At 26.8% G+C, this 27,201-nt stretch overlaps 1 protein-coding gene and 1 long non-coding RNA gene across 2 annotated transcripts; both read left to right on the top strand.

Annotated features, from left to right (window-relative positions):
* Positions 1-3,154: 3,154 nt before the first annotated feature.
* LOC147807222 (uncharacterized) lies at positions 3,155-5,749 on the top strand. Its single transcript, XR_015435562.1, has 2 exons — positions 3,155-3,294; positions 4,558-5,749. It is a non-coding gene; the product is annotated as an uncharacterized LOC147807222 (long non-coding RNA).
* Positions 5,750-20,593: 14,844 nt separating this feature from the next.
* On the top strand, positions 20,594-25,998 carry LOC147807221 (zinc finger BED domain-containing protein 5-like). The gene is made up of 2 exons (XM_087168833.1): positions 20,594-21,337; positions 25,963-25,998. The coding sequence occupies exons 1-2, from the start codon at positions 20,594-20,596 to the stop codon at positions 25,996-25,998; spliced, it is 780 nt and encodes a 259-aa protein (XP_087024959.1).
* The last annotated feature ends 1,203 nt before the right edge of the window (positions 25,999-27,201 follow it).

Genomic DNA, 27,201 nt, shown 5'->3' with positions numbered 1-27,201 from the left:
CATTTAGATAAAGTGACTTGGTATGAAATATCAAGATTCCAAAGATTGGATTTAAGATTTATAGAAAATTATTCTGACCGTTTAAATATGAATGTTGTATCTAGATATCAAAAATTATCAATGGACCTTATAAGAAAATTTCAAGATTATGTAAATTGGGATTATATTATACAGTATCAAGATATTGATAAAGACTTTGTAATAGAATTTGTTTCTAAAATAGATTTCTGTCTTTTAATAAAAAATAAAAGTAATATATTACCAGAAGAATTTTATAATTCAAACAAAGAAAAGATAGTTTGTATACTTCTTGCTGAAATTTGTCATAATACACGAGTACCGCTATATGAACCATTAAAAGAATAAATTATTTAAAAAAAATTTTTTTATTTTAATAATAGTTTTTACTCGTAGTAGATTATTTTTTACTCGTAGTAGATTATTTTTTAATTAATAAATGTATTCTAAAATTGTAATTAAAGACTATAATGAACCAGATGAATTTAAAGATCCAAATCAACATCCTCTATTGCCTATACATCCCTTTAGATTAATCATAAATGGTTCTTCCAACAGTGGAAAATCGAACTTATTAATCAATTTAATTTATGACTATTTACACTTTGATAGACTTTACATGTGTACAAAAGACATATTTGAATCTAAGTATGAAAAATTACAAGAAAAATACATTCAATTTACAGATGTAGAATTAGAAGATATTCAAAAATGTAAAGGCTTAAAGAATAAAAAAGAAGTTTTGAAAGAATATAAAAAATTTAAAAAAGATCAAGTTTTGTTTTCTTCCAAACTAGAGGATTTTATTACCGTAGATGACTTGGATCCTTCCTATATGAATTTAGTTGTATTTGATGATTGTATATGTGAAAAAGATCAACAATCTATAGAAGAATTTTTTATACGAGGAAGAAAGAAAAATACATCCCTTATCTATATAAGTCAGTACTATTATAAAATACCTATAACCATCAGAAGTAACAGCAATTATTTTATATTTTTCGATATGAAACAAAAAGAAATTAAACAAATAATACGAGAAATAGATGGTCAATTAACAAAAGAAGAATTTAATAAAATGTATAAGAACTGTATCAAAAAACCATATGATTTTTTAGTTTTAGATTTAGTCAATCCTAATATGAGGTACCGAAATAAAGAATTTATGTATATATAAATGGAAGAATATTTAGAGAAAAGAATTTTTATTCACAGAAAAAGTTATAATTTCTATCAAAAGATTAGTATCGCACTATCTATGAGTAAGTTTTTATTTAGCGCATCTGGCTTATCTGGTTTTATTTTAATCCCTTTATCAGCTTTGAGTTTAGGAGCTGGCGTTATTGAAGTGGTTGACAGATCTTTAAATATATCCGAAAGAAAAGAAGAATATAAATATACTTACAAATTTTATAAACAACTACTGAATTTGTTTAAAGCCAATACATTAACTGAAGAAGAAATTCATAAAAAAGAGGCTGAATTTATTCAAAGTTTGAAATATTTTCCTTTAGAGAAATACGTTAAAAAAACTCAATTGAATGGCTATAAATACATATAATTTTTTATTGCCTATAAATGACGTGTAAAAGTAATATATTCAAAGTTGGAAAATTAAGTAAAGACGCCCTACAAAAAATGACCAATAGAAACCAATAAAAACATTCATTGATATCAATAGAATTCTATTGGTCTGTACTTGTTTCTATTGATATTTCAACTGATGTCAACTGATATCAGTAGTGTATTGGCATCAATAGATGTTGAACAGTAGGGTATTCTATTGGTCTGTACTTGTTCCTATTGACATTTCAACTGATATCAGTAGTGTACTGGTATCAATAGATATTGATCAATAGAGTTCTACTGGTCTGTACTTGTTCCCATTGACATTTCAACTGATATCAGCAGTGTATTGGTATCAATGGATATTGATCAGTAGGTATTCTATTGGTATATACTTGTCTGTATTTCACACTTCAACTGATGACTACTGACATCAGTAGGGTACTTGTATCAATAGATGTTGATCAGTTAGGTATTCTACTTGTTTTATCAATGTATGAACTGATATCTACAGATTTTTATTGACACCAGTAAAACTTAGCAATTATTGATCAATAGGTATTTTATTAGTCTATATTTGTTTTCATGAATACATCAACAGGTGCCTATAGAATTGCTTTACATACGTTTGCTTACAATACATATTTTTCCGGAAATCTAACAGGTTACGACCTTTTAAAATTAGAATACTTTGTTAATAATTCTTCATTATTTCATTTTTTTTTCTTGATTATGTACTGATTTCCGGTCATTAATTTCTTAGATTTTTATAAGGATTCTTAACATGTATATTAAGGGTAGTGAGAACGTACACTTTCTATGTGCACTAATTAAAGAATACATATTTAAAATTATTAAAATCATATTATTATTTTGGAAGAAAGGAAGTTCTTGAGTAAAACTTTTACACATCTTAATAACTTTAAAATCTGCTTAAAGTCATTCAAATGAAAGTAATTTTATAATAAAAGTAATTTAGTAATAAAACTTGTTTTTATTAGTTTATCATTTATTTACTTATTTATTTTGTAATTTACAAAATTTATTTTAATCAAGTCATGATGACAAAAAAAATATTATTAATTATAATCCCACTTTAAATTTTATTATAAGTTGTTTTTAATTTTTATTGATTTATTATTATTATTGAATTTATACTAAACTAGAACTATTCGCAAAATAAATTAATCTTTTTAGGTTTCAAACAACTTCGTAGCAAAAGAAATACATTTACATAAATTAAAAATTCATATAAAATCTCAAACTTTTTACCTTCAAACATTAACCTCGCCATCATAAATTTATAAATTTCAGTCCCTTTTTGAAATTTGTTTTAAATAAATTTGGATCATAAAACAAAATAAACTTTTTTGAATGAAATAAGTAAATTTGTTTTGTAGAAACATAGTTAATTCAATCCAATTGAATCTATAAAAGCAAAAAGGAGTTATTAATTCAGAAACGAAAGGGGAGCATGCAAAATACGAGAATTGACTTTTAGTCGTTCGTTAAATGTGTTTTAATCGTTCGTTAAATCATATCAAGCTGCCTCACTCCCAATTTTGAGAATGTTCCTTTTAAACTTTTTCCCCAGTTCATTCCGTTTCTCAGTCTGAAGTTCCAGCCAATCACATTACTCCGACTTACGTTCAATGTTTACAATTGAGCGTCATGGAAAGAATGACGCATATTATGGGGAGAAATATTTTAGTAAGTGTAATTTTTTCTTTATTTCTTATTTTTATTTGCATCTTTGTTAGTTACAGAAATATTAAAACGTATGCTTGAGTTTTATTGATATTATAAGTTATCTATACATGTATATTATTCTTGAATTATTACTGCATGTGCATGCATATCTAGGGTTACGATATACTCGTATACAGATTCCATGAAAAGAAAGTATTTTTAATGTTTTTTTTTTCTGGGTTTCTTAATCAGACTTAAATAGAAACACTTTGTTCACATGTTATTTACATAAATTCCCATTAATATCACCGTTAGTATCAAATTAATTATTTATTTAGTTGTGTATAATATTTTTAAACTTTGCATTATATTTTAAGTGTTAATCACAAATTCTTTTGTTATTTTAATGCTTTTCCTGAACTGTAGCCAAAAAATATGTAGCAAAGCTTGATAACAATATTTACAAAAAATATATATAGATTTTAAGGTAAAGATATGTGTAAAAACTTTATATACAGTGAAATTTTTTTTTTTTCTTTTTGCTCTCTGAAAGGCAATTTAATGTTTAGGTAATCTAAATTTATATTATTAGTATAATTTATTAATTACATTAAATTTATGTTATTAGTATAACTACTAAATGATATTTTTTTGCTACTCTGTCTTGACTGTGTTCAAGTAAATGCAAAAAAACATTTTCAATTATTAAATATTTTTATAAACAATTATTTTTATAAGTAGTTAATTTTATAAATAATTACTTTTCTATTTGCATTTAAATTTTCTTTGTTTACTTCATTTTTGTTATGGGTTAAAAACAATCCTTACACTTTCTTATGTATTTAATCTTAGCTGGATATAATTTTTTTTTCTTTTCTTTAACATGTTGAATGCCATGCTAATTTTACACGGCTTGCCCGTCTGGCCAAAATGATTTTTTTCAGTATGTATTACATTAATTTCTTCCAATCATCTTAGTAATGATAATAATATAAAAAAATTAGGAGCATTAAAAATTTATTCTAATAATCTAGGCTTCGCCGTTCATCGGTGACCCCTGTGGCGCTACAAACAAACTCAGTGCCAGTCACCGGTGACCCCTATGGCATTCAACGTGTTAAATTAGTTCAATAATATTAAATTATCAATAATATTAAATTTAAAAGTTATTATGGCTAAACCTATTCCTAATGTAATAAAATGTGTACATTGTGATGAAAACTTTCAACAACTTATTCAAATAAAATACTTTTACATTGATAAGTTCTGTTTAAAATTTTCTAGCCGAACTGAATGCATGACAAGACTCTTATTTGGGTTACATGGAGAAGAAAACCACGCAAACATGTCACGGATAGTCTGGCGTCATGATCCGTCTACCACAAAGGATATTTTACGTCAGCACTGTGGTCAGTGCAAACTTTCTATTGCGACATTTCTGGAAATAATGAAGCTGATCACTTCACAAATACTGCTGTTAATTTCCTCCACTTGTTTTTACTCTCCCCTACAGCCAAATCTTCTCCACCATTGTAAGAATGATAGACTAAAATATAAAGAATCTGCCTGATGTGGATGCTGCAGGAAAGATTTGGTTAGGCCTCCTCTGCAATGCTTTGCCAATGTACCTCCTCCAGCAAGTTTTTTAACTGTGTTAAGTAGTGAAAATTGAAAAAGAGTCCGTGATTCGGTTTTTTCGAAACTTGAAATATGTTTTAATTTAAAAGTTCTGTGCGAAACATGTGAACTTTTTTTATAAATACCTACATTACACAAGTCTTACCAGCTCTTCCTTGAGCCTTTAAAATGAACTTAAAGTCGTTTCACTCTGTATAGCAAATTTATCTGTATATTATTACCTTTTACTATGATGTTTTATTATTTTCTCATAATAATGCTAATTTTATTTAACTTTAAACTATAATTTTGTAAATTTGGTTTAGGTTATTCTTACTGGTTAATTTCCCATTGTATTAAGTATGATTTTCCATTATAATTTTACTGCTGTTGTTGTGTTTTCTTTGTTTACTTGCTCTTTTTAATTACTGACCTTTAATTATGATATTACTATCTATATATACATAACCCATGCTAAGGATTTAAAATTATTAGCCAGTTTTTAAAATTCTAAGCCAAAGGCAAATCTTAACAATTTTTTATGATTGATTTTTTCAGTAGGAAAATGCATATTTATTATAAATTGAATTATTTTATAAAAATGCAACTACAAATTAAGAATCATTTTGCAGTTGGGAGGAGTAAATGAACAATGAATGGATAAACTTTTCTTTTTGTTCGAAAACAGCATTCGCCAATACTTTCCCCAAAATAACATTTTTGTTTTGCCAAATTTCAAGTTTAATATATATGGTAAGATGACAAATGCTTAGCACAAGCTTTGCATAGATAAAAATCAAATAAATGGTATATCATTTGTGTGTATAAGGATTTAAAGCTTATGGTATACTTTAAGATTGTTCTGTCATTTTTTTCTTTCTTAAATATTGAAACTTTTTACTCTTAAAATGCTATGTCAAACACAATGAGGGGGGGGGGTCTTGAAATGACAATAAATTGACTATATTTTAGTCAGGTTTTTGGCTATCAATAAAGTAACATCCAACTAATCCCCATTCCATTTTCATAAAATCTGAAGAATCCATTTGTACTTTTATAATGTTACTCCAAAACATTATTTTGTGTAGTATTGTAGATTCCAATATTATTCACAATAATTTTCTAACATTTTAATTTATTGTTTAAAAAAAATTTAATTAACTATAAAGAAGCTTAAAAAAAGTTGATTTGTTTTTATAAACATAATGCTATAGCTTTTGATAAAGTGTTAATTGATGTCAGTGTTTTATTTCTCGGTATAAATCAGGTGACTTAACTTATTTACCCAATTGTGTATCAATGTTTTATTTTCCATTCAGAGCTGTTCGTGTATCAAACTGTAGTAACACACTATGCTTGTTTTAAGAATAAACCGGTTTTTAAAACACTATTCCAGTATGCTGAGCACAGTACACTAGTACCAGTATATGCTGGCTCTAGCATGATACTAGATAATGAAACTACAATTTAGGTATTATACCGGAGCCAGTATCCTGCTAACTTGTGAAACACCAGCTTCGGTATGATACCGGCGGATGAAACGCTGGGTCTGGTATAATTCCCGATCTAGTATCATACCAGAACCGGTATTTCATACGCCGGCATGATTTTTTTTTATACCAGGAATTTTTTCCAATAAGGTACCCTCTTGAACTCACATTTTAAGTTTCTTTTTATAGTTATATTAAACAATAAAATGTAATTTAGTAATAAATTATATTTAAAATTAAATTGGAAATATGAAAAGGAAATTAAAGTTAACTTTAAAACTAGCATAGTGTAGGTATAAAGAAGTATGTTTTTTTAGAATATAATTCTTTTATCCTTCCACATAAGCAGTGTTTAACTTTATTCAAAACATTTTTAGATGCTTTAGATAAGTATTTTTTTATACTGTCCTGTAATATTTTATTAATTTATATTAAATTTTCCGCTGGCTGCAGCTAGTAGAAAATTTACTATGGTGCATACAAAGCAGGTGACCAATTCAGCTAAATCTTGCATATTAAAAAAGATAAACAATGATGCATTTTCCTGTTTAAACCTATCTAATAAGCTTACATTAATATTGTTTTCCCTAACTTAGACCAGTCCATGTTTCTGATGGAACCATGATGTCTCATTTCCTTGTACAGACCAGTAAATTCGACTGATATCAGTGTTCCAATTCCCCGTAGAGACCAGTTCATTCTACTGATATCAATGTTCCATTTCCCCGTAGAGACCAGTCCATTCTACTGATATCAGTGTTCCATTTCCCCGTAGAGACCAGTCCATTCTACTGATATCAATGTTCCATTTCCCCGTACAGACCAGTACACTCTACTGATATCAATGTTCCATTTCCCCGTACAGACCAGTACACTCTACTGATATCAATGTTCCATTTCCCCGTACAGACCAGTACACTCTACTGATATCAATGTTCCATTTCCCCGTACAGACCAGTACACTCTACTGATATCAGTCCATTCTACTGATATAGACCAATACATTGTATTGACCTACTCTACTGATATCAATATATCATGACCAGTCCATTGTACTGATCTACTCTATTGATATCAGTGTTCCATTTCCCCGTACAGATCAATACATTTTTTTTTATTGATTTCTATTGGTCATTTTTTGCAGGGCGGAAAGTTCAAATTTTGTTGTAAAGAATGTGGTCAAAAAGGATCTGGCTTTATCAATTCAACAATTAATAATTTACCCTTTGAAATGCATTTACCAGGACATCAATTTACAGGACCTGGAACACAATTATTACATGGAAAGAAAAGATTAAACGATGATTTAACATATAAAGAATGGAGTAAGCCCATTAACAGAGTAGATGAAATAGCATATAAACATGATGTTTGTTACCTTAAAAATAAAGATACTAAAACTAGAAATGATGTATGTGATAAAAATATGATAGAAGAGTTAAATACAATTCCAAATCCTACAATCAGGGAAAGAATAGAAAGAGGAATTGTTAAACCTATTATCAAAGCCAAAAGAACATTCGGTATGGGTATGATTTATTGTTTAAAATGTAAAAATTTTACTAATACTAAAGATGTTTATGAAGAAACTTCTAAAAATGGAAGATTGACGAGGAAAGGTATATGTGAAGTTTGTGGATCTAAAAAAAGTACTTTTTTAAAGAAAACGGGGTCATAGAAACAGTATATTATGATCCCGAAAAAGGTTATTGTGGTATCAATGAATTAAAAAGAAAAACAGGTTTATCTCAAAAACAAATTACAGATTTTTTACATGAACAAGATGTTTATACTAGACATAAACCAATTATTCGTAAATTTAGAAGAAGGAGATGTTACGTTTCACATATTGATGATCAATGGCAAGCGGATTTATTATTTATAAAACCATTTAGTAAATATAATAGTGGAGTTAATTATATTTTAACAGTTATTGATATGTTTAGTAAATATGCTTGGGTTATTCCAATAAAAAGAAAAACAGGCGAAGAAGTATCAAATGCTTTCAAGTTAATATTTAAAGAACGAATTCCAGAGAAACTACAAACGGATAAAGGTACGGAATTTATAAATAAAGATACTCAAAAATTATTCAAAGATAATAATATTCATTGGTTTACTACTGAAAATGTTGAAATAAAATGTTCTATTGTTGAAAGATTTAATCAAACAATTAATGGAAAAATAAGAAAATATATGGCAGCAAATAATACAAATAAATACTTAGAAGTACTAGATAAATTAGTTTGTAATTATAATAATTCTTATCATCGATCTATTAAAATGACACCCTCACAAGCCAGTCGGACAGAAAATGAAAGTATCGTATACAATAATTTATTTTCTAAAAAAGAAATAAAGAAACCAAAGTTCAAAATAGGCGATAAAGTTAGAATTTCAAAATATAAAGAAACATTTACCAGAGGTTATCATCCTACATTTACAGAAGAAATTTTTATAATATCTGAAATATTGAAAACAGATCCTATAACTTATAGAGTGAAAGATTTAAATGGTGAAGAAATTAAAGGAACTTATTATGAAAAAGAATTAGTAAAATATAATAAGAAAAATGAAACATATAAGATTGAAAAAATAATAAAAAGAAAAGATAATAAGTTATTCGTAAAATGGCTAGGTTACCCTGAAGAATTTAATAGTTGGATAGATGAAAAAAATATTATTCTAATTTAGGAATCAATTGAATTATATCATTTTTAAATCTCTCCATATCATAATCTTTTAATTTTAAATGATTAAATTTAGTTTCTATATAAGAAATATTTTCTTTTATTCTGTTAAATAAATTAATAGCATTCGGATTATATTGAATTTCATGAGCTATTTTTAAATTAGGATATCTAAGTTTTAAATCTCGTATAGTTTTATTATATAAACCTCTTTGACATCTAATAACATAATAATGATAATCAGAATCATTTTTATTCTTTTCTATTATTGTAAACATGTTTAATTTTCTAGGTTGAGATGTTTTTGGTGTTACGTCTTCTTTATATTTTTTATTTTTTATTTTTAAGTCATTCATTTTAATTTTTATTATATCTAATTTCTTTTGAAGTTTATCATTATCATTTTTATATTTTTCATTAAATTCATTAGCATAATAATTAATTACAACATCGTTTACTTTTTTAGAAAATTCAGGTGAAATCCAACAAGCTATATTTGTAATTAAATCCTTAGAAACATAAGTCCCATTATATTTTAATTCAGTTGCATTTCTACCTTTAATTTCATAAAATAATGAATTTTCTAGAGGGCCCGAATTCGGGCCTTCTAGGAATTTAGTTAAATATAAAATTAACTCTTTAGATTCTTTATTTTCTAACCACTTTTTAAATCTTTTACCTCCTGATTTACATAACTTAGAAGCATTGAAATATCCAGTATTTTTATCTATTATTAATTTAAAATCTCCAAACAATCCATAATAATAACTATCTTTAATTTGCTCATAACAAACATCTTTTAAAGAAGCCATTTTATTACGAAACATTTCTATAAATGCTTTTATTTCAAATCAGTCGAGCAACAAATGATTCATCGAAATGACGTCGTTTCCTTCTAGAAATTTCAACGCGTTTCGATATCATTTTACTTCCGTGTTTCGTTCATTTGAGTTCAAATCGTCGAAGGAGTAGGTTATTATATTTAAGATTTAAGTTAAGTAGATTATTCTTTTCTTTTTTTTTTTGTATTTTCAAAGTATTTTTCCTACATGTTTTTTAATTCTTATTGTATTTTATTATTCTGAAAATGAATTACTTATAGTTTTATTAAACGAATTACTTAAATATTTCTTATTTTAAATTTTCTTATACTAATTATTCTTATTTTAAATTTTCTTATACTAATTATTCTTATTTTAAATTTTCTTATACTAATTATTCTTATTTTAAATTTTCTTATACTAATTATTCTTATTTTAAATTTTCTTATACTAATTATTCTTATTTTAAATTTTCTTATACTAATTATTCTTATTTTAAATTTTCTTATTTAACGTAAAGTTTCTGACTTATTTAAAGTAAAAAATTATATTATTATTATTTATTTATTATTATTATTTTATTTATTATTATTATTTATTTTTTATTATTATTTTAGATAACTAAAAATAATAAGACTTTATTTTCTAAGTTTATTAATTTAAAGATTCGATCTGTTGAATTAACTTTTGAAAAATTCCTTTAGTCTTAATTGTTTTAAAAAAGATTCGGAAAAGCTGAGGGGAAGATATTACGAAAGAGAGCCATCTAGATGGCTGTAATGATTGCGTAATAAGGTCTGTGACGTAAGAGAGCCATCTAGATGGCTGTAATGATTACGCAATAAGGCCTGTGACGTAAGAGAGCTTGGCTCTCATAGGAATTGTGCAATAAAAGCCATCTCGGTGGCTGTGATTGCGCAATAGAAAGAAAGAACACATATTTAAATATTCTTTTAAATAAATGGTAAATGTTTATACAGAGATATTTAAACAAATTAAGAATAAAAAAATAAGTTACGATTCAGAAGAAGATGAATATTTTTATGACACGAAAGATTTTGATATTTTTTTAAAACAGAGATACAATTCGAGAATTAGTTTTTTTAAAAAGTTAAAAAGAAAATTGAACTTGGTTTTTACAGTTGAAGCAGATGAAATGTTTTTAAAATTTTTAGATTATATGTATTTTAAAAAGAGTTTAAATTATAAATATTTTATGAAAAAGATATGTGATTATTATAATATTCCTAATAATATTAAGTTAGGTAGTCCGAAAAAACAAAACATTTATGATGAAATTTGGAATTCGTTTCCTAAAGAGACAGAAAAGTATTTATAAAAACTCCATTTAATAAATGGAAGATAAATTTTGTTGCGATTGTAAGACTTTGAAATCAGCTGACGAATTTTACAAATATAAAAAATATTTATTTAAAAGATGTATAGATTGTGATCTTAAAAGAAAATATATATATTATGAATGCGATTGTGGCAAAAATTATACTTATTCACATAAACAAAGACATTTTAGAAGTAATTTTCATATAAAACGTATGAACTCCTTTTTATAAAAGTATTTATAAATTTTCTTCCTTATAAATGAGTAACATGACAAAGGAGTTCAAACACTTGAGTAATGTACTCTCAACTTTCAGTATTAAAAAACTAAGAGAATTGATAACTAAACTTAAAATTCCTGTCCTGACTGATAAGAGATTAAAATCAAATATTATTGAATCAGTAGTTTCTTATATCAAAAGTACAGGAAATTATAAATCTGTTTTATCAGATTATTTAGGATTGGATGCTTCTTATTATATGGAAAACAAAACTAAACTATTTAATAAATATCCTAAGTATAGAAATGAATTTAAAAAAGTTTTTGATTCTTATAATTTAAAATATAAAGATGGTCAATTTATACCAAAAGTAGAAAAAAATATTTTAACTGAAACTAATTTAAATGCTTTGTATAGGCCTCAAAAAATAAAAGATAAGGTAAAAGTAGAGGTAAATCTTAAAAATTTCTTTAAACCAGATTATAAAATTATTGAATTCAGAGGTCAATATATTGAAAAATATAAAGTTTATAGAAAACAATATAGAGTGGTAGGATCTAAAATTTTACCTGAACAATACTATAATATTTTAAGAAATGTATTTAAAAGGGCTATTGGAAATATTACAGGAAAAGTAGATGTAATTATACATAATCCTAAATTAAATGTACCTTTTCATGATAAAATGATGTCAACTAAAACTGCTTTTAATGAATACATTGATAAATTATCCAACCAAATTGAATATAAAGAAATCGATATAACAGAGTGTATATTTGATTTTAATGTCATCGAATTACCTCATGGTGGTAGACACAAGGCTTTAAAAATGTATTCTGAAACAGATCCAGCAAAAAAGAAAAGTATTTGTCAAATAAAAAATGATGATAATATATGTTTGGCTAGATCAATTGTAACAGCTTTAGCTATCCAAAATCCTGAACTGTTAAGTGATAAATTATGTACTGAAAAATTATCAAGTAATGAAATAATTTATATTAAAAAAGGTCGTGTTTTACAAAAAACATTAGCTATAAAATTACATGATGTATGTAAAATTCCTTTAGAAGTGTGTAGTTTAGAAGAAGTTAAAATATTTGAAAATTTTTTAGACATTCAGATCAATATAGTTTGTAGAGAAAATGGTAATGAAATTATATATAATGGTGATTATAAATCAACATGTATTTTTATATATAAGAATAGAAATCATTTCGATGTCATTACATCAATGACAGGATTTTTAGGTAAGAATAATTATTGTAATTATTGTAAAGTGGGTTATAAACGTTCAAATCAACATAAATGCCCTTTAAAATGTGATAGGTGTTTTGTTAAAGAATCTAATTGTGAAGGAGAGGAAATATTTTGTAAAAAATGTAATCGGAAATTTAAAGGAAAAGGTTGTTATAATAATCATAACAAATTTTCAAAGAAAAAACCTAGTGTTTGTAAAGTTTTATGGAAATGTTTAAAATGTAAAAGAAATATTAATAGAGAGGACAGAGACCCTGATGAACATATATGTGGTGAATATCGTTGTAATAATTGTTGGAAATGGGTTATAAAAGGTCATGAGTGTTTCATGAAAAATGAAAAAAGTAAAGGAGGTGTATGTGAAGATAATTGCGTAAAAAATGAATGTAATAAAAAAGAATGGTGTGAAAAATGTAAAGATGATTATACAGAAAAATACTTATTTTTTGATGTTGAAACCCAGCAAGATACAGGAATTCATGAAGTGAATCTAGTTATATGTCATGATTTTCATGGAAACGAAACAGAATTTAAAAATGAAAACGATTTTTGTGAGTGGTTATTTGATGGATATACAGCTATAAACGTTGGATATACAGTTATAGCTCATTATGGAAAAGGATTTGATTTTCAATTTTTAGCTAAGTATTGTTTTAAAAAACATATAAAAATATTCACAATTTATCAAGGAAATAAGTTAATATATATGAAAGCTGATGAGTATAATATAAGGTTTATTGATTCTATTAATTTTACAATGTGTCCACTTAAAAAATTTCCTAAAACATTTGGTTTAAATGAACTGGCCAAAGGTTATTTTCCTCATTTATTCAACAAACAAAAGAATCAAAATTATATTGGTAAATATCCAGATAAATATTACTATGGATATAATTATATGGTTAATGAAGACAGGAAAAAATTTGATAAATGGTATGATTCCATTAAACATGAAACTTTTGATTTCCAAAAGGAATTTATAAAATACTGTAGATCTGATGTAGATATTTTAAGAAAAGGTTGTATAGAATTAAGAAGATTATTCTTAGAAACTGTGAATGTAGATCCGTTTAAATATGTAACTTTAGCTGGTTTATGTATGGCCATTTACAGAGATAAATTCTTGAAAGAAAACACAATAGCTATTGATGAAATTGTCATTCAAAAAGATCAGTACAGTAAAAAATCAATAGCTTGGTTAGATTACATATCAAAAAAGGAAAATATTAATATACGTCATGCTTTGAATGGAGGAGAGAAAAAATTACAATTAGGTGAAAAATATTATAAGGTAGATGGATTTTATAAAAATACAGTATTTCAATTTAGTGGATGTTTCTGGCATGGATGTAACAAATGTTTCACTAGAACACAAGTAAACACTGTTAATCAAATGCTCATGGAAGATTTATATAAACGAACTAAGAAGATCAATAAAAATATAATTGAAGCGGGTTATGAATTGATAAATATCTGGGAGTGTGATTTTGATAATAATAAGGATATGAAACAATACATGAAAAAAGAATGGAAGAGAGATTTTATAGAACCTTTAAATCCTAGAGATGCTTTTTATGGTGGAAGATGTGAACCTACCAAATTAAAATATGAAATGAAAAGTAATGAAAAAGGTAGATATATTGACGTATGTTCTTTATATCCTACTGTAAATTATTTTGATAACTATCCAGAAGGTCATCCAATCAAAATATTTAATCCTAAAAAATACGATGAAAATTGGTATGGATTAATAAAATGTAAAGTACTTCCACCTAGAAAATTATATCATCCAGTATTACCTTATAAAGCAGAAAAATTAATATTTTCATTATGTAGAACTTGTTCTGAAACAATAAAATGTAATCATTTCAAAACCACTTTAGAAAAGAAAAAATGTAAGCAGTGTTATGAGATAAGAAATTCTGAGTGTAAACACACTGATAACGAAAGATGTCTAATAGGAACGTGGACTACCGATGAGATCAGATTAGCTGTTAAAAAAGGATATAAAATATTGAATATATATGAGGTTTGGCATTTTGAAAATAAAACAAATGAATTGTTTAAAGAATATGTTAAAACGTTTTTAAAGATTAAACTAGAAACATGCGATAAATGGAAAAACAATTTCAAAAATGAAGAAGAATACAGACAAATAGTTAAAGAAAAATTAGATATAGAATTAGATAAAATTGAAGAAAATCCAGGTTTGAGATTCATAGCTAAAATATGTTTAAATTCTTTATGGGGTAAATTTGGTCAGAGAAATAACATGAAACAAACTGAATATGTGATGGAAATTGAAGATTTTTATAGAATTATTCTAAATGATACTATTAAAGATTTGAATATGAATTTTTTGAATGACGATTGTGTGGAAATGAGTTATAAAATGAAAGATATATTTGAAAAAAATAACTTCAATACTAATATATATATAGCTGCTTTTACAACTAGTTCTGCCAGAATTAGATTATATGAAATGTTAGATAAATTAGGAGATAAAGTACTTTATTATGATACAGATAGTGTAGTATATATAGACGACGGAACCAATAAAATTGAAACGGGATGCATGTTAGGAGAATGGACTGATGAATTGGGAAATGATAAATATATTACATCTTGGATAGCTGGAGCCTCTAAAGATTATGGGTATAAATTAAATGATAAATCTGTATATGGAAAAGTAAAAGGATTTAAAATGTCTTATCAGAGTGAAACCATATTAGACTTTGATAATAGGGCTAAAATAATAACAGGTGAAACAGATTATTTGGATGTAGAAATCAATCAGTTTAAAATCGAAAAAGATAGAAATATTTCAAGTATTAAAACAAATAAACGTTATACCTTTGGATACGATAAACGTAGACTTTTAGATAATTATGATACTGTACCTTTTGGCTTTTAAAAAAATGTTTCTTAATAAATGGATAAGATTACAGTCATCCTAAACATTCAGGGATTTATTTTTCCCAGTCGTAAGATTGTAAGAGAGATAGGATGGGTTCATTTAAATTTACCAATCGGTGAATATATTGGCGTATTTACACCTAATTGTGAATTGAATGATCAAGAATTGAAGATTGTACGTAAATGTACTTCAGAAGTACACGGATTAAGATTTAATAGAAATAAGAATATTTTATGGATAAATCATCAAGATGTAAAAAATTATATAAATAACCTATATCAACTATATGGTGGTACATTTGCTTATAAAGGAGGTATTTTAGAAAAAGAGATATTAGATGAATTGAATATACCATCTATTGACATTGATGTACCTAAATGTACTAAAATTTTAGGACCTGGATGTTCGTTATACAAGTGTATGTATTATAGAAATTATATTACAAAAAATGTTTCTAAATAAATGGAAGAATTTAATGACCTCAAACGATTTCCTGAAACATACAAATTAAATGAACTCGAGATAGGTAAATATAATTTAATATCATTGAGAAAAATAAATACAAAATACGGTGACTCTATTATAGCTAGATTAGAAGTAGACAATGATGAGAAAGATTTTTATCTCTCGAAATGTCATGGTGAATTATCTGATAAAGCTATAAGAAAAATTAATAGTGGAAAATATATTTTTGATTTTAAAGGTAAAAATAAATATTACGATTATGAATTACATGTAAAATAAAAAACGATATTTTCAATAAGGTTTTAATAAAATAAAAATTATTAATATAAAAATAAGAATTTTTAAATATACTGATATTTCATATAAAAATGTAAAATATTGGTCTATTTTAAATTTTTTTAATATTAAAAATAGGAAATTAATAGTAGTATATAGGGAAGGGCAAAAGTGTCCTGTAGCCCCCCCCTATATACTACTCATAATTTTATAACCGTCGTCGAACAGCCGACCTAATTTTGTGTTTACTCCTACTGATGTTCAACTCCGTAAATTCAATTTTAAATCCAATCCAGAAGACAAGGATAGTCCTGGTTCAGGTATTGAAAGAAATTTGCCTTCGTGGAGGACTTCTTGATGGAATTAACCCGCATTTGCGTTACATGGAGAGGAAAACCACGAAAACCTCCCACGGTTAGCGTGACCATAAGGAGACTACTGATCTTCTGAGCCGCAACGGCTAGGCCTAAATAATAATCAAAAATGGTTGCTTATAAAAAAGTATTTCATTGAGATAAGGATGAACATTTAGTTGAAATCCTATTACTTCCAAGCAATCCGAAGAACATTTTCGCGATTTTCCTTTGCGTGTAACGCAAAATTTTATTAGTTTAATTTAAACTTAATCTTGGTTAAAATAAATTATTTTTATAACTTTTATAAACATTGTTTTACGCCGATATTTAAATTGTGTGTTACTTTGATTTTTGGGATGAAATTCAAAAAATTCTGTTGTGTTAGTCATGAGCGTAGCCAGTGGAGATCACGGTAATTATTTTTAAAAAACTGCTCGTCTATTTTAAGTTTTAAGAATACATTTATATTTAAATACATATAAAAATAAATATGCATATGTGCAGTGCATAATAAAACGGACCACGCGGAATTACTTTTGGTCGAATAGTCGGATCTTAATATTTTAAGACTCAACCTAAATGGCTCGGTTGAGGGGTGAGCTCAAATTTGCTAATTAATAAGGGTAAACGATATTTTAAGTTTCTAAACCAAGCACAAAAATTTTTTTTCTCTAAATAAACATACATTTTCTTTGACGGATTTCGATTTTTGATATCCCTAAAAGAAGGAGGTAATCGCTATCTCGTAAATATGGTTGGACTCTTGTACGTACTTTGACTTTATGCGTATTTTAAAATATCTCGAGAACATTTTATACATATAAATATGCTAACATATGTATAAAATATTATACTTATACAATTTAATCATTTAGCACTTTATTAGAGAGTATGATAATTTTTTTTAAAATTTCCTTTTAATATCTGCCTGCTATAAATGATTTAATTAAAATATATTATCAAATATCACAATTCTTTTGTTTTCATTTTTAAGGAATTAAACTTTACTTTGTTTTTCGTTCATAATTCGGTCATTATTCAATTTGATTTAATTATTTATGTGAAATAATAATAATAAAAAAATGGTGTTTTAAAAGCGTTTTTTTTAAACTTTATTTAGCACTTTGTTTTAAACATACAAATATTTTTTAACGAACTTATTTTTTTTAATTTTCTTTCTATACTGTTGGGTAAATATATTGATAAATTTCAATTGATTTATTTTTAAATTAAGAAATCTTTCGTTATTTTCGTGATCATTTTTAGAAAATGTAGCAAAACTTGCGTTTACTTTTTCATTTAGAATTTGAAAATTACGATCGAACTTAATTATGTAATTATTTATGCAAAATAGTACAAGGAAACATGGATTTGTAAAAAACGCTTTTTTTAAAAATAAACAAAGTTTTTAACACTTTGTTTTAAGCGTATAATGAATTTTTTAACAAGCTTTCTTTTTAAACTTTCTAAATTTTCTTTCAATAATTTTAACTAGATATATTTATAAAATTCCCTTCTTATTTTTAAACTGATAAATCTTTCAAGGAGCGAAAATTTTAAGAAATTATAACGAAACTTTATGTTTACTTTTTAGTTTAAAATTCGAACCTTGCTCTAGTCAAACGAACTTAATTATTTATGCGAAATAATAATAGTAAATAAAAATTAGTGATGTTTCAAAAGCGACAGAAAGGGTGTTCAGTACAGGGGGTAACGTTCGAAAAAACAGAGCACCTTTTATCATTTAACCATTCGGAAATGCTGATATATTTTTATTTCAAAATAAAAATTTCATATGAAGTTTCAATTTCGCTCAATTGGCTATGGCTCATTTGGTAAAATTATTTTTTATAGTTTCAAACTTTTTTTTTTCAAAATTTAATTCACTTAAACTAATTGATTTCCGAATAAATTCATAAACCTATCGTTTTAAACTTTCTTTGATTTCTAGTTAAAAGCTTAGTAAAGTATCTAACTTAAATTAAGACTGCTTATACCTTATAAACGATAAAGAGGTGCAAATATTGTATCTACACACATTTTTTCAATAAATATTTTAAGCAAGATTTGTACATTGTAGTCAATTTATTTAATATCTTTCTTAAGCAAAACATATATATCTTCAAATTTATAAATTGATTTAAATCAATTTGAGTATGGAGTTTTGATAGAAATCTGATTTTCTGTGCCTTACAAGTAAATGAAATTAAATAATACTATATCGCGATACAAAATACAGAAATACTATATCGCGATGCAAAACTGACGATGCATCACGATATATAATTTCTAATATCGCCCAGTCCTAGTCATAACTATTCGTTTTGAGCTCTTTTGGGTAATTTATTATATCGTGAGAATTTTATTTTATTGATTGTTCAGATTGCTTACAGTCAGAAACTAGCAGAAATTAATTATTTTTTATTAAATATCAGCTTTCTTTAATTTTTAATAAGGAATAATATTTTATTCTAAATAGACAAATTGTTCTTTCTATTACACTTAGAGTAAGATTTTCATGTGTGGAAAACTTTAAATTGCAACTATGAATAATTAAATCAGTTTTCCATAATTCCTCCTTCACCATTTTAACATAGTTAAATCAATTTCCTTTTTGAGTTATCTGAAGTGAAAGTATTAGAGTCTGATAAAAAAATTTTTTAATTATTTTATATTTCTAACAATAATCAACTGCGACATTGAATACGCTTAAAAGCAATATTATTCAAATAATATTGCTTTTAATTAATATTGCTTAAAATTGTTATAATTTCAAACAAGTCTATTTTTGATGCTTTTTTTTAATGGCTAGGCCAAGATGTTTACGCACATTAAATAATATTTCTATTTAGAATCGTATAAAAACAAATCGAATAAAAAATACAGAAAACTTTATTTCATAAAGTGTGCTAATTCGGGTTAGGAAGCTCATTACCGGCACAAAATGAAACAGGAGAATAATTATAGTTCTTCAGAAACAAAGATGTCTGCAAAGAAGTTATAAAGTGAATGGTTTTAACTTAAAATAAAAAAATAAACTTTCGTGTCAAGAAACAAAAATCAATCAAATCGGATGGAGAGGATCAGCGTAATATCTTCTTTTTAGGATATAACATTTTTTAATGTCATTTTAGAAATAAAATCTTGTTTTTTTTTTAAGTAATAAACAAACAAAACCAAGTATAATAAAATAAATTAATTAAAAAAATAAATTAATCAAAAAGGTAAAAGGGGACTCATGATACAAACTTTAAAAGAAAGTTTTCAGGTTTAGTTTTCGTTTCTTTTTTTGTTTTAACCATTGAAATTATCAGCAAATGCATTAATAAAGCAAACGTCTCAGGAACGTTAGCTTGTAATCTTTTCTTCCTCAGAATATGAGAGTTCTCGAGAATCATATATACATTTTCCTGGTACTTCGACAGCAGACGACTATAAGCGAATATACCAGTTGTGTTTTAAGAAAGAGCTTTCCTTCCTATAAACTCTCCCCTTTGGCGATCATCATTTGGCATATACTGGAGCGAAAAAGAGTGCCAATCTAGTAGGTAATAAAACCTAGACTTGGTTCAGAGTATGGTGATTGATCATCCCCACGCCCATAAAAAGGGGGAAGCAGAGACATTCGGTGAAACACCCCTGACACGCTTTGAACACGCCATGCGTCGGGGTTGATCTGATCGTAATTTGTTGTCCTTGAACTGGTAAAGATTCGAGTGTAGTTATTTTTCTGTTTGTACTTCAGTTTGGACTCAGCTTTGTCTTCGTAGTGACATGTGTGTATTTACTGTGTAATTTTCAGTTGGTGTTTTTAATTATTACGTTAAAGTTCAACTACATTTTGTTTAATTATTTATTATTATTTAACCATCATGGATAAATGGCTAATTAAAATTCCAACTAATAAGTCTGCCACGCCGTCACAACCAAGTTGCAGTGCTTCAAATCCGACTTCTAGCAAAACAAAAAAAAGAAAATATGACGAATCATATTTGCAGTATGGCTTCACATGCTCTTCTCACAACAATGAAGAACAACCAGTGTGCTTAATTTGCAAAGAAGTTTTGGCTGCAGAAAGCATGAAACCGTCAAAACTGCAACGACATTTGAATACTAAACATGCAACGTTATCAAAAAAGCCAATAGAATATTTTGAGCGTCTTTTGTTAACATCAAATAAAGAAAAGAACACTTTGGAGAAGTATGTTACTTTGAATGATAAATATCTATTGGCATCGTATGAAGTTTCTTATTTGATAGCAAAAACGAAAAAGCCTTTTACTATTGGAGAGCAACTTTTACTACCTGCAGCTATAAGAATGTCTGAAATTGTTCATGGAAAACAGTATGCTGCTGAAATTAGTAAAATTCCATTATCAAATGACACTGTGTCCAAAAGAATTTCAGACATTAGCAATGATCAGTTTCAACAGCTTCTTATGAGGCTTAAAGACAGCTCAAAGTTTGCAATACAACTGGACGAGTCGACAGACATTTCAAAAATGGCACAGTTGTTACTTTTTGTAAGATATATTTATGAGGGAAGCATTCATGAAGATATACTGTTTTGTCGTCCTCTGGAAGGTCATACTCGTGGAAAAGATATATATAAAAAAGTAAATGAGTTTTTTGAAAAAGAAGGATTAAATTGGAAAAATTGTGTTGGTGTGTGCACGGACGGTGCTGCAGCAATGACCGGACAAGATCTTGGTTTTACAGCATTTGTTAAAGCTGGAAATGATCATATTACATTTACACATTGTATGATTCACCGAGAGGCACTTGTTGTTAAAAAAATTGCACCAGAATTAAACACTGTGTTTTTTGATGCAGTCAAAATCATTAACTTTATTAAAAGTCGAGCACTTAATAGTCGATTGTTTAAAAATTTGTGCATTGATATGGATTCGGATTATACAAGTTTATTGCTACATGCTGAATTTTGGTGGCTATCAAGAGGTCGAAGTTTGAAACGATTATTAACTTTAAAAGATGAAATTCTTATATTTCTAACAGAGCAAAATTCTAATTTGGCCGATTATTTTCAAGATAATTTATGGCTTCTCAAGCTATGCTATTTGGCAGATATTTTTGATAAAATCAATGATATGAATTTATCAATGCAGGGAGTCTGCGTTAATATGTTTATGTTAAAAAATAAACTTGAGGCCTTTGTTAAAAAAATTCTTATATGGAAGAACAGAGTGGAAAGTGGATCGCTCGAAATGTTTCCAGTTACTGACGAGTATATAATTAGTAACAATATTTCAAAAAAAGATACTCCTATAACAAAAATTATAGTTAATCATTTGAAGGATATGGAAGTTTACATGCATAGGTATTTTCCCAATGATATCGATACACAACAATGGATTTGCAATCCATTTTCAATTGAAATGGAAGAAATTAATTTTTTAAACTTAAAAGCACAAGAAGAATTTGCCGAATTAACAAGTGATACTACCTTGCGACTTAGATTTTCTCAAGTGCCTGGGCATGAATTTTGGATAGAAATCAAATCAGAATATCCCCTACTATCGGAAATGGCAATGAACAAATTACTGCCATTTTGTACAACATATTTATGTGAATCAGCCTTTTCCACATTAACTTATATAAAATCAAAATACCGTTCAACTTTAATAAACGTTGAAAATTTAGTACGATCTGCACTAACTCAAATTGAGCCTAGATTTAATTATTTGTGTAAAAATAAACAATCACATCCGTCACATTAATATTGTTTGATGTTAATAATATGTTTTTATTAAAAAAATTTTTACAAAAGTTTATTTTTTCTATTGATTATATAGATATAGTTTTATGTTTTCTTATAAAAAAATTGTTACAAAAGTTTATTTTTTCTATTGAATAAATATATATATAGTTTTATGTCATTCTATTTATTGTGTTTTATTACGACCGATATCCCGTCAACGTTTCCAATTATATATATGTGAAATGAATGGGTACGTATTCTTTAATCCTTATTTTATTTACATTGTAAAATAGTGCGATATTACATCTACATCTACGGTTAATACATATTTCATTATATGGAGGAGGGGGTCGTTTAAAATTTCCTAAGCTTGAAGGGGGTCGTTATATAAAAAAGTTTAAGAAGCCCTGCTCTAGCCCATAGATGATAACGAGAACCGCTTGCATTCTGGCGCTCCATCGCGTTTCAGATGTGTGACCTGCCATCACGGCAGCATTATCGTAACATTGTGATCTGCAGTTTGTTAATGAAATTTCATCGTAATTTAATTTCTCTAAAATTGTATTTTCGATCGAGGCTGCATCTTTAGCGTGTATTTCAATAAAACTCAAAAAAGATTCTTTGATGGAAACTTTTTTATTGATAAAATCAGCACCTACATACCTAGCGACTTGGGACATTTGTTCTCGATGAGAGATATTAGGAGCTGAATCAAACAGAAGTCCATAATATTTACTTCTTTTGATATCGTTTATTAGTTGATTTCGAACTGGAAATGCCAGAAGATGAATGAATTCATTTTTAATTTGTGGTGACGAATATGAGAACAACAAGTTTTTTTTATACTTTATTCACTTAATAATAGTAGAATCGTCTAGTAGATGTAGTAAGTAATCTTATTTGATTTATTACTTACTAAGAATGCCTTGAACTTTAAAGGTAGTAACACAGTGAAATATACAATATAATTTATGCTGACATTAAACTTATATATAACATTTAATATTTAATAACATTTCATTTTTATTCTAAGCAGAGCGCGATGACAAGGACGTGAATTAAATATTGAAATATATTTAATATGAATATGAATCTAATATAATATTTAATATGAATTAAATATTATGAATAATATTTATGAATTAACATTTATTATATTACACTGGCACTAATTTAAAATATATTTTCCAGAAATCAGTTATAATAAAAAAAAAAAATATCCAGCAATTTTTTGTTTTGCGAACTATTTGGCGCCCTATTGTGAGCAGCGCCCGGGGCATGATGCCCCCCTTTGCCCACCCCTCGCTACGCCACTGATTAGAGGTTGGGCAACTCTGAAGAACAGGGCACATCGACCAGAGGTCTATTGTACCCAAACTCTAAATCATGATTAGCAAGAAAGCCTTATGGTTGAAATAAAATTCAGCATACACGTTACAGGAACATCCTTGCAGTTCTTAGGTCTTAATGCAGTGTTTCCCTAAGTGCTCAAATCTTTGAGCAGAGTGAACTTCATTATCACAAAGTATATGTCGTGAAGTTTCCTCTTCAAGATAACCTCTACATAGAGGATTCGATTCAATACACATTACGTATTATAGGTGTCTACTGAGGATGCAGTTTCCACAGTGAGAACACCAATGATCTTCCTGATAGTAATATTATGTAAAGTTAATTCCTATGAACAGTTTTTGCTGGAAATAATTTTATGTAAAGCTCATCAAAGTAAATATAACACAATTGCTGTTTAGTAATAATTTAGAAATTGTTAAGTTGCACACCGTTTCCAATAGGTTTTTCTTAATATTTTTCAATATTATTTTACAAAAGTTACCTGATAAGGTGATATTACATGTAGTACCGTCTTTACACATTGGCAAGCTAGGGCAGTGTCCTGGAGCCCTTGAGAATCTTACTTTTTTTAAAAATTGTATTAAAAAAGCTAAGAATTAACAACATTACCTTATATCTTTCTAAAATAAATATCTTCCTGCAAGTAGTGATTGTTTATCATGCATACACCAATAATTTGAATAGTTTATCACCAAGAAAACTTAGAGGCAACTGAAATCTATTTTTCTACGTTTCAATGAAACTTATAGGTTCTTGGGTATTGTAAGATGCTTTACTAACTGTTTAGTTTGACAAAATAATTCATACCTTTTGAATTTTTTTTATTTGTTATACCTTTATATTTATTTAATTTAATTATGTTAATTAACTTCCAAGGTTTTGAGAGTTATTTTATTATATGAGGATTGCAACTGGTAAGCGTCTCAACTTCTTTTTTAAATTATGCATAGTTTAAAAATGCTTTGAGTTTTTAAGGTAATCAAAATTTGTTTGAATTTGTTAAAATTATTGCATTGTATCTTAAAAATGCTTTATTTTATGCACGTGAAGTTTTTTTTTAGTTCTTTTCTAAACATTATGGCATGTTATAATGTTCTAAAACAGTTTTGCTGTGGGTCAAGCAAAAAAAAAAAAAAAAAATACTGTTCACTGATGCTGATATGTGTACTTTGATATTTTCCAATTAGCAATCGGACAAATTTAGAAAACAAATTTCCCGACACAGGTTTCTTTTTTAAAAGATGACCAAAATGACTTAAATCAAGAATTTTTAAGTCAGCCTATTGCCTAAGTTTTAAGTCTATTGCCTTACTGTCAATATCCACTAATTACTACTCAAGTAATTAGTGGATAGTCCCTAAAAGTGAACTTTAGCTTGTTTGAAATTTGATCTAAATTTATTAATCCTTATATTCTTTAAAAAAAAAATTCTATTTGACTCAAAATTAATGGGATTACATAATCGTTTTAAAAAGTCTTTAAAGGCATCACAGTTTTTTTCTTCTTTTTTTTCTGAAATATAATTCATATTTAATTCAAACATTTTATTCATTTTTCAATATTGATTGATGAAGATTTTAATGAAGCTACTTTAATAGTTTGCAGTTTCAAAAGTTATAAAAATTCAGAAGAAAAGTTTTATTTAATTTTAATTCAATCAAATTTACTTTGACATTATTTTATTCAAATATACTAGTGGGATGTATGCCTTATGAGGAATAATTTTAGGGGGCAACATTCGTTTCGGCCCATTGGAGATCTTATGTGAGATAAAAAATAACTAAACATATAGAAAAATCGGTATTTTATTACTTCATTGCAGACTATTAGTTACTGTAATTATTTCTTACTCCAATTAAATTGCAATTAATTGGTTAATTAATTATTAATTAATTAGCAATTGCATACTCCAATTCCTTTCGAAAATTTTTTGAAATTTTTTTTTTGATGCCAATTTTTTTTTAAATTAACCTAACAGGTTTTTTTTTGAAAAACTACAGATATATAAAATTTTCGAAATCAATTTTGACAATAAATATGCATTATATAGTGCACGAAAGTACCACAAAATTAATTGGAGTATGAGATAATTACAATAACTAATAGTCTGCATTGAAGTAATAAAATGCCGATTTTTCCATTTATTGAATTATTTTTAATCTCTCATAGGACCTTCTATGGGCTGAGACGAATGTTGCTCCCTAAAATTATTCCTCATTAAGGCATACATCCCACTAGTTTATTTCAAAATAGGCGAGTCACACTTCCTTAGTCTCCCATGTGAGACATCTAGTAATGGTGAGTGTTTTTATAATAATACAATTATTTCAACATTTTAAGGTCTCAAGCATTATTTCTTTTAGACATTGAAACATAAAAATAAGTTTAGTTAAAAAATATTTAGAATTTACATATGCTTTCAATATTTATTTTGTTCAGATATTTACATCATTATGGAACTGGGAAAATTCGATCGTATAGTTTTAGTATATATTCCTCTTACACTTGTGTTTAAAGGTAATCTTTTCTCGCATCGACATTCGTGTATCTTGTATTAAGCCTTTCTAATAGAAGTTCCTCTATTTTTCTGTTCATCATTTGACTTGTGACTTAGCTAAGACATTTTGGAATGCTGAGTGTTTTTACAATTATACAATTATTTCAACATTTTAAGATCTCGGGCATTAAACATTTTTTTTTTTTTAGAAATTGAAGCATAGATGTGAGCTCTGTTAAAAATTATTTAGAATTTACATCTGCTTTTACTATTCATCTTGTTCAGATATTCACACCAGTATGGAACTGGGAAAATTCGATCATATAGTTTTCATTCTAAGATTTATACACACAAAAAAAAAAAAAAAAAAAAAAACTGAAGCATGAAAATTATTGTGCTTAATATTATACATAATAATAGACATATTTTAGTTTATGTGTAGTTTTTTTTCATGCAAATTCACAATAAAACTTGCAACAGAGTTAAAAAAAATCACAATAGAAGTTATACGACAGAAACTAAATATCTTACCACACGAATTAGCCTCCTAATTGGTAATTATCACATTTAATTATAGTTGACTAATACTGGTTCGAAATCCTTAGAAAAATCAATTCACAATTGCAACAATGACAAAAACGACATGAACAAACCCTAAAATAGGAAGTAAAGTAACAAATATATCATACTCGTCAATCAAATGTTAAAAATTTATTATATATATTTTTCCATCTCAACAAATATTAACATTCGCTTTATCCTAGATTCGTGCGTGCTAGACAGGAAAAATTTATTCTTCGAAAAATCTTATCTAAATAAGTTTTCATAGCCTTAAAGATTGAGAAGAATTCCAACAACGAATCAACCCTTGTGGCAGTTTATCGATTTACATTTCTATCAAGTAACTACGT

The sequence above is a fragment of the Parasteatoda tepidariorum genome, chromosome 7, assembly GCF_982258835.1.
Source record: "Parasteatoda tepidariorum strain Cologne lab strain chromosome 7, Ptep-v5.0, whole genome shotgun sequence".
NCBI lineage: Eukaryota > Metazoa > Arthropoda > Arachnida > Araneae > Theridiidae > Parasteatoda > Parasteatoda tepidariorum.
Note: the sequence above shows the minus strand (reverse complement) of the source record. Positions and strands in the feature narration are given on the sequence as shown.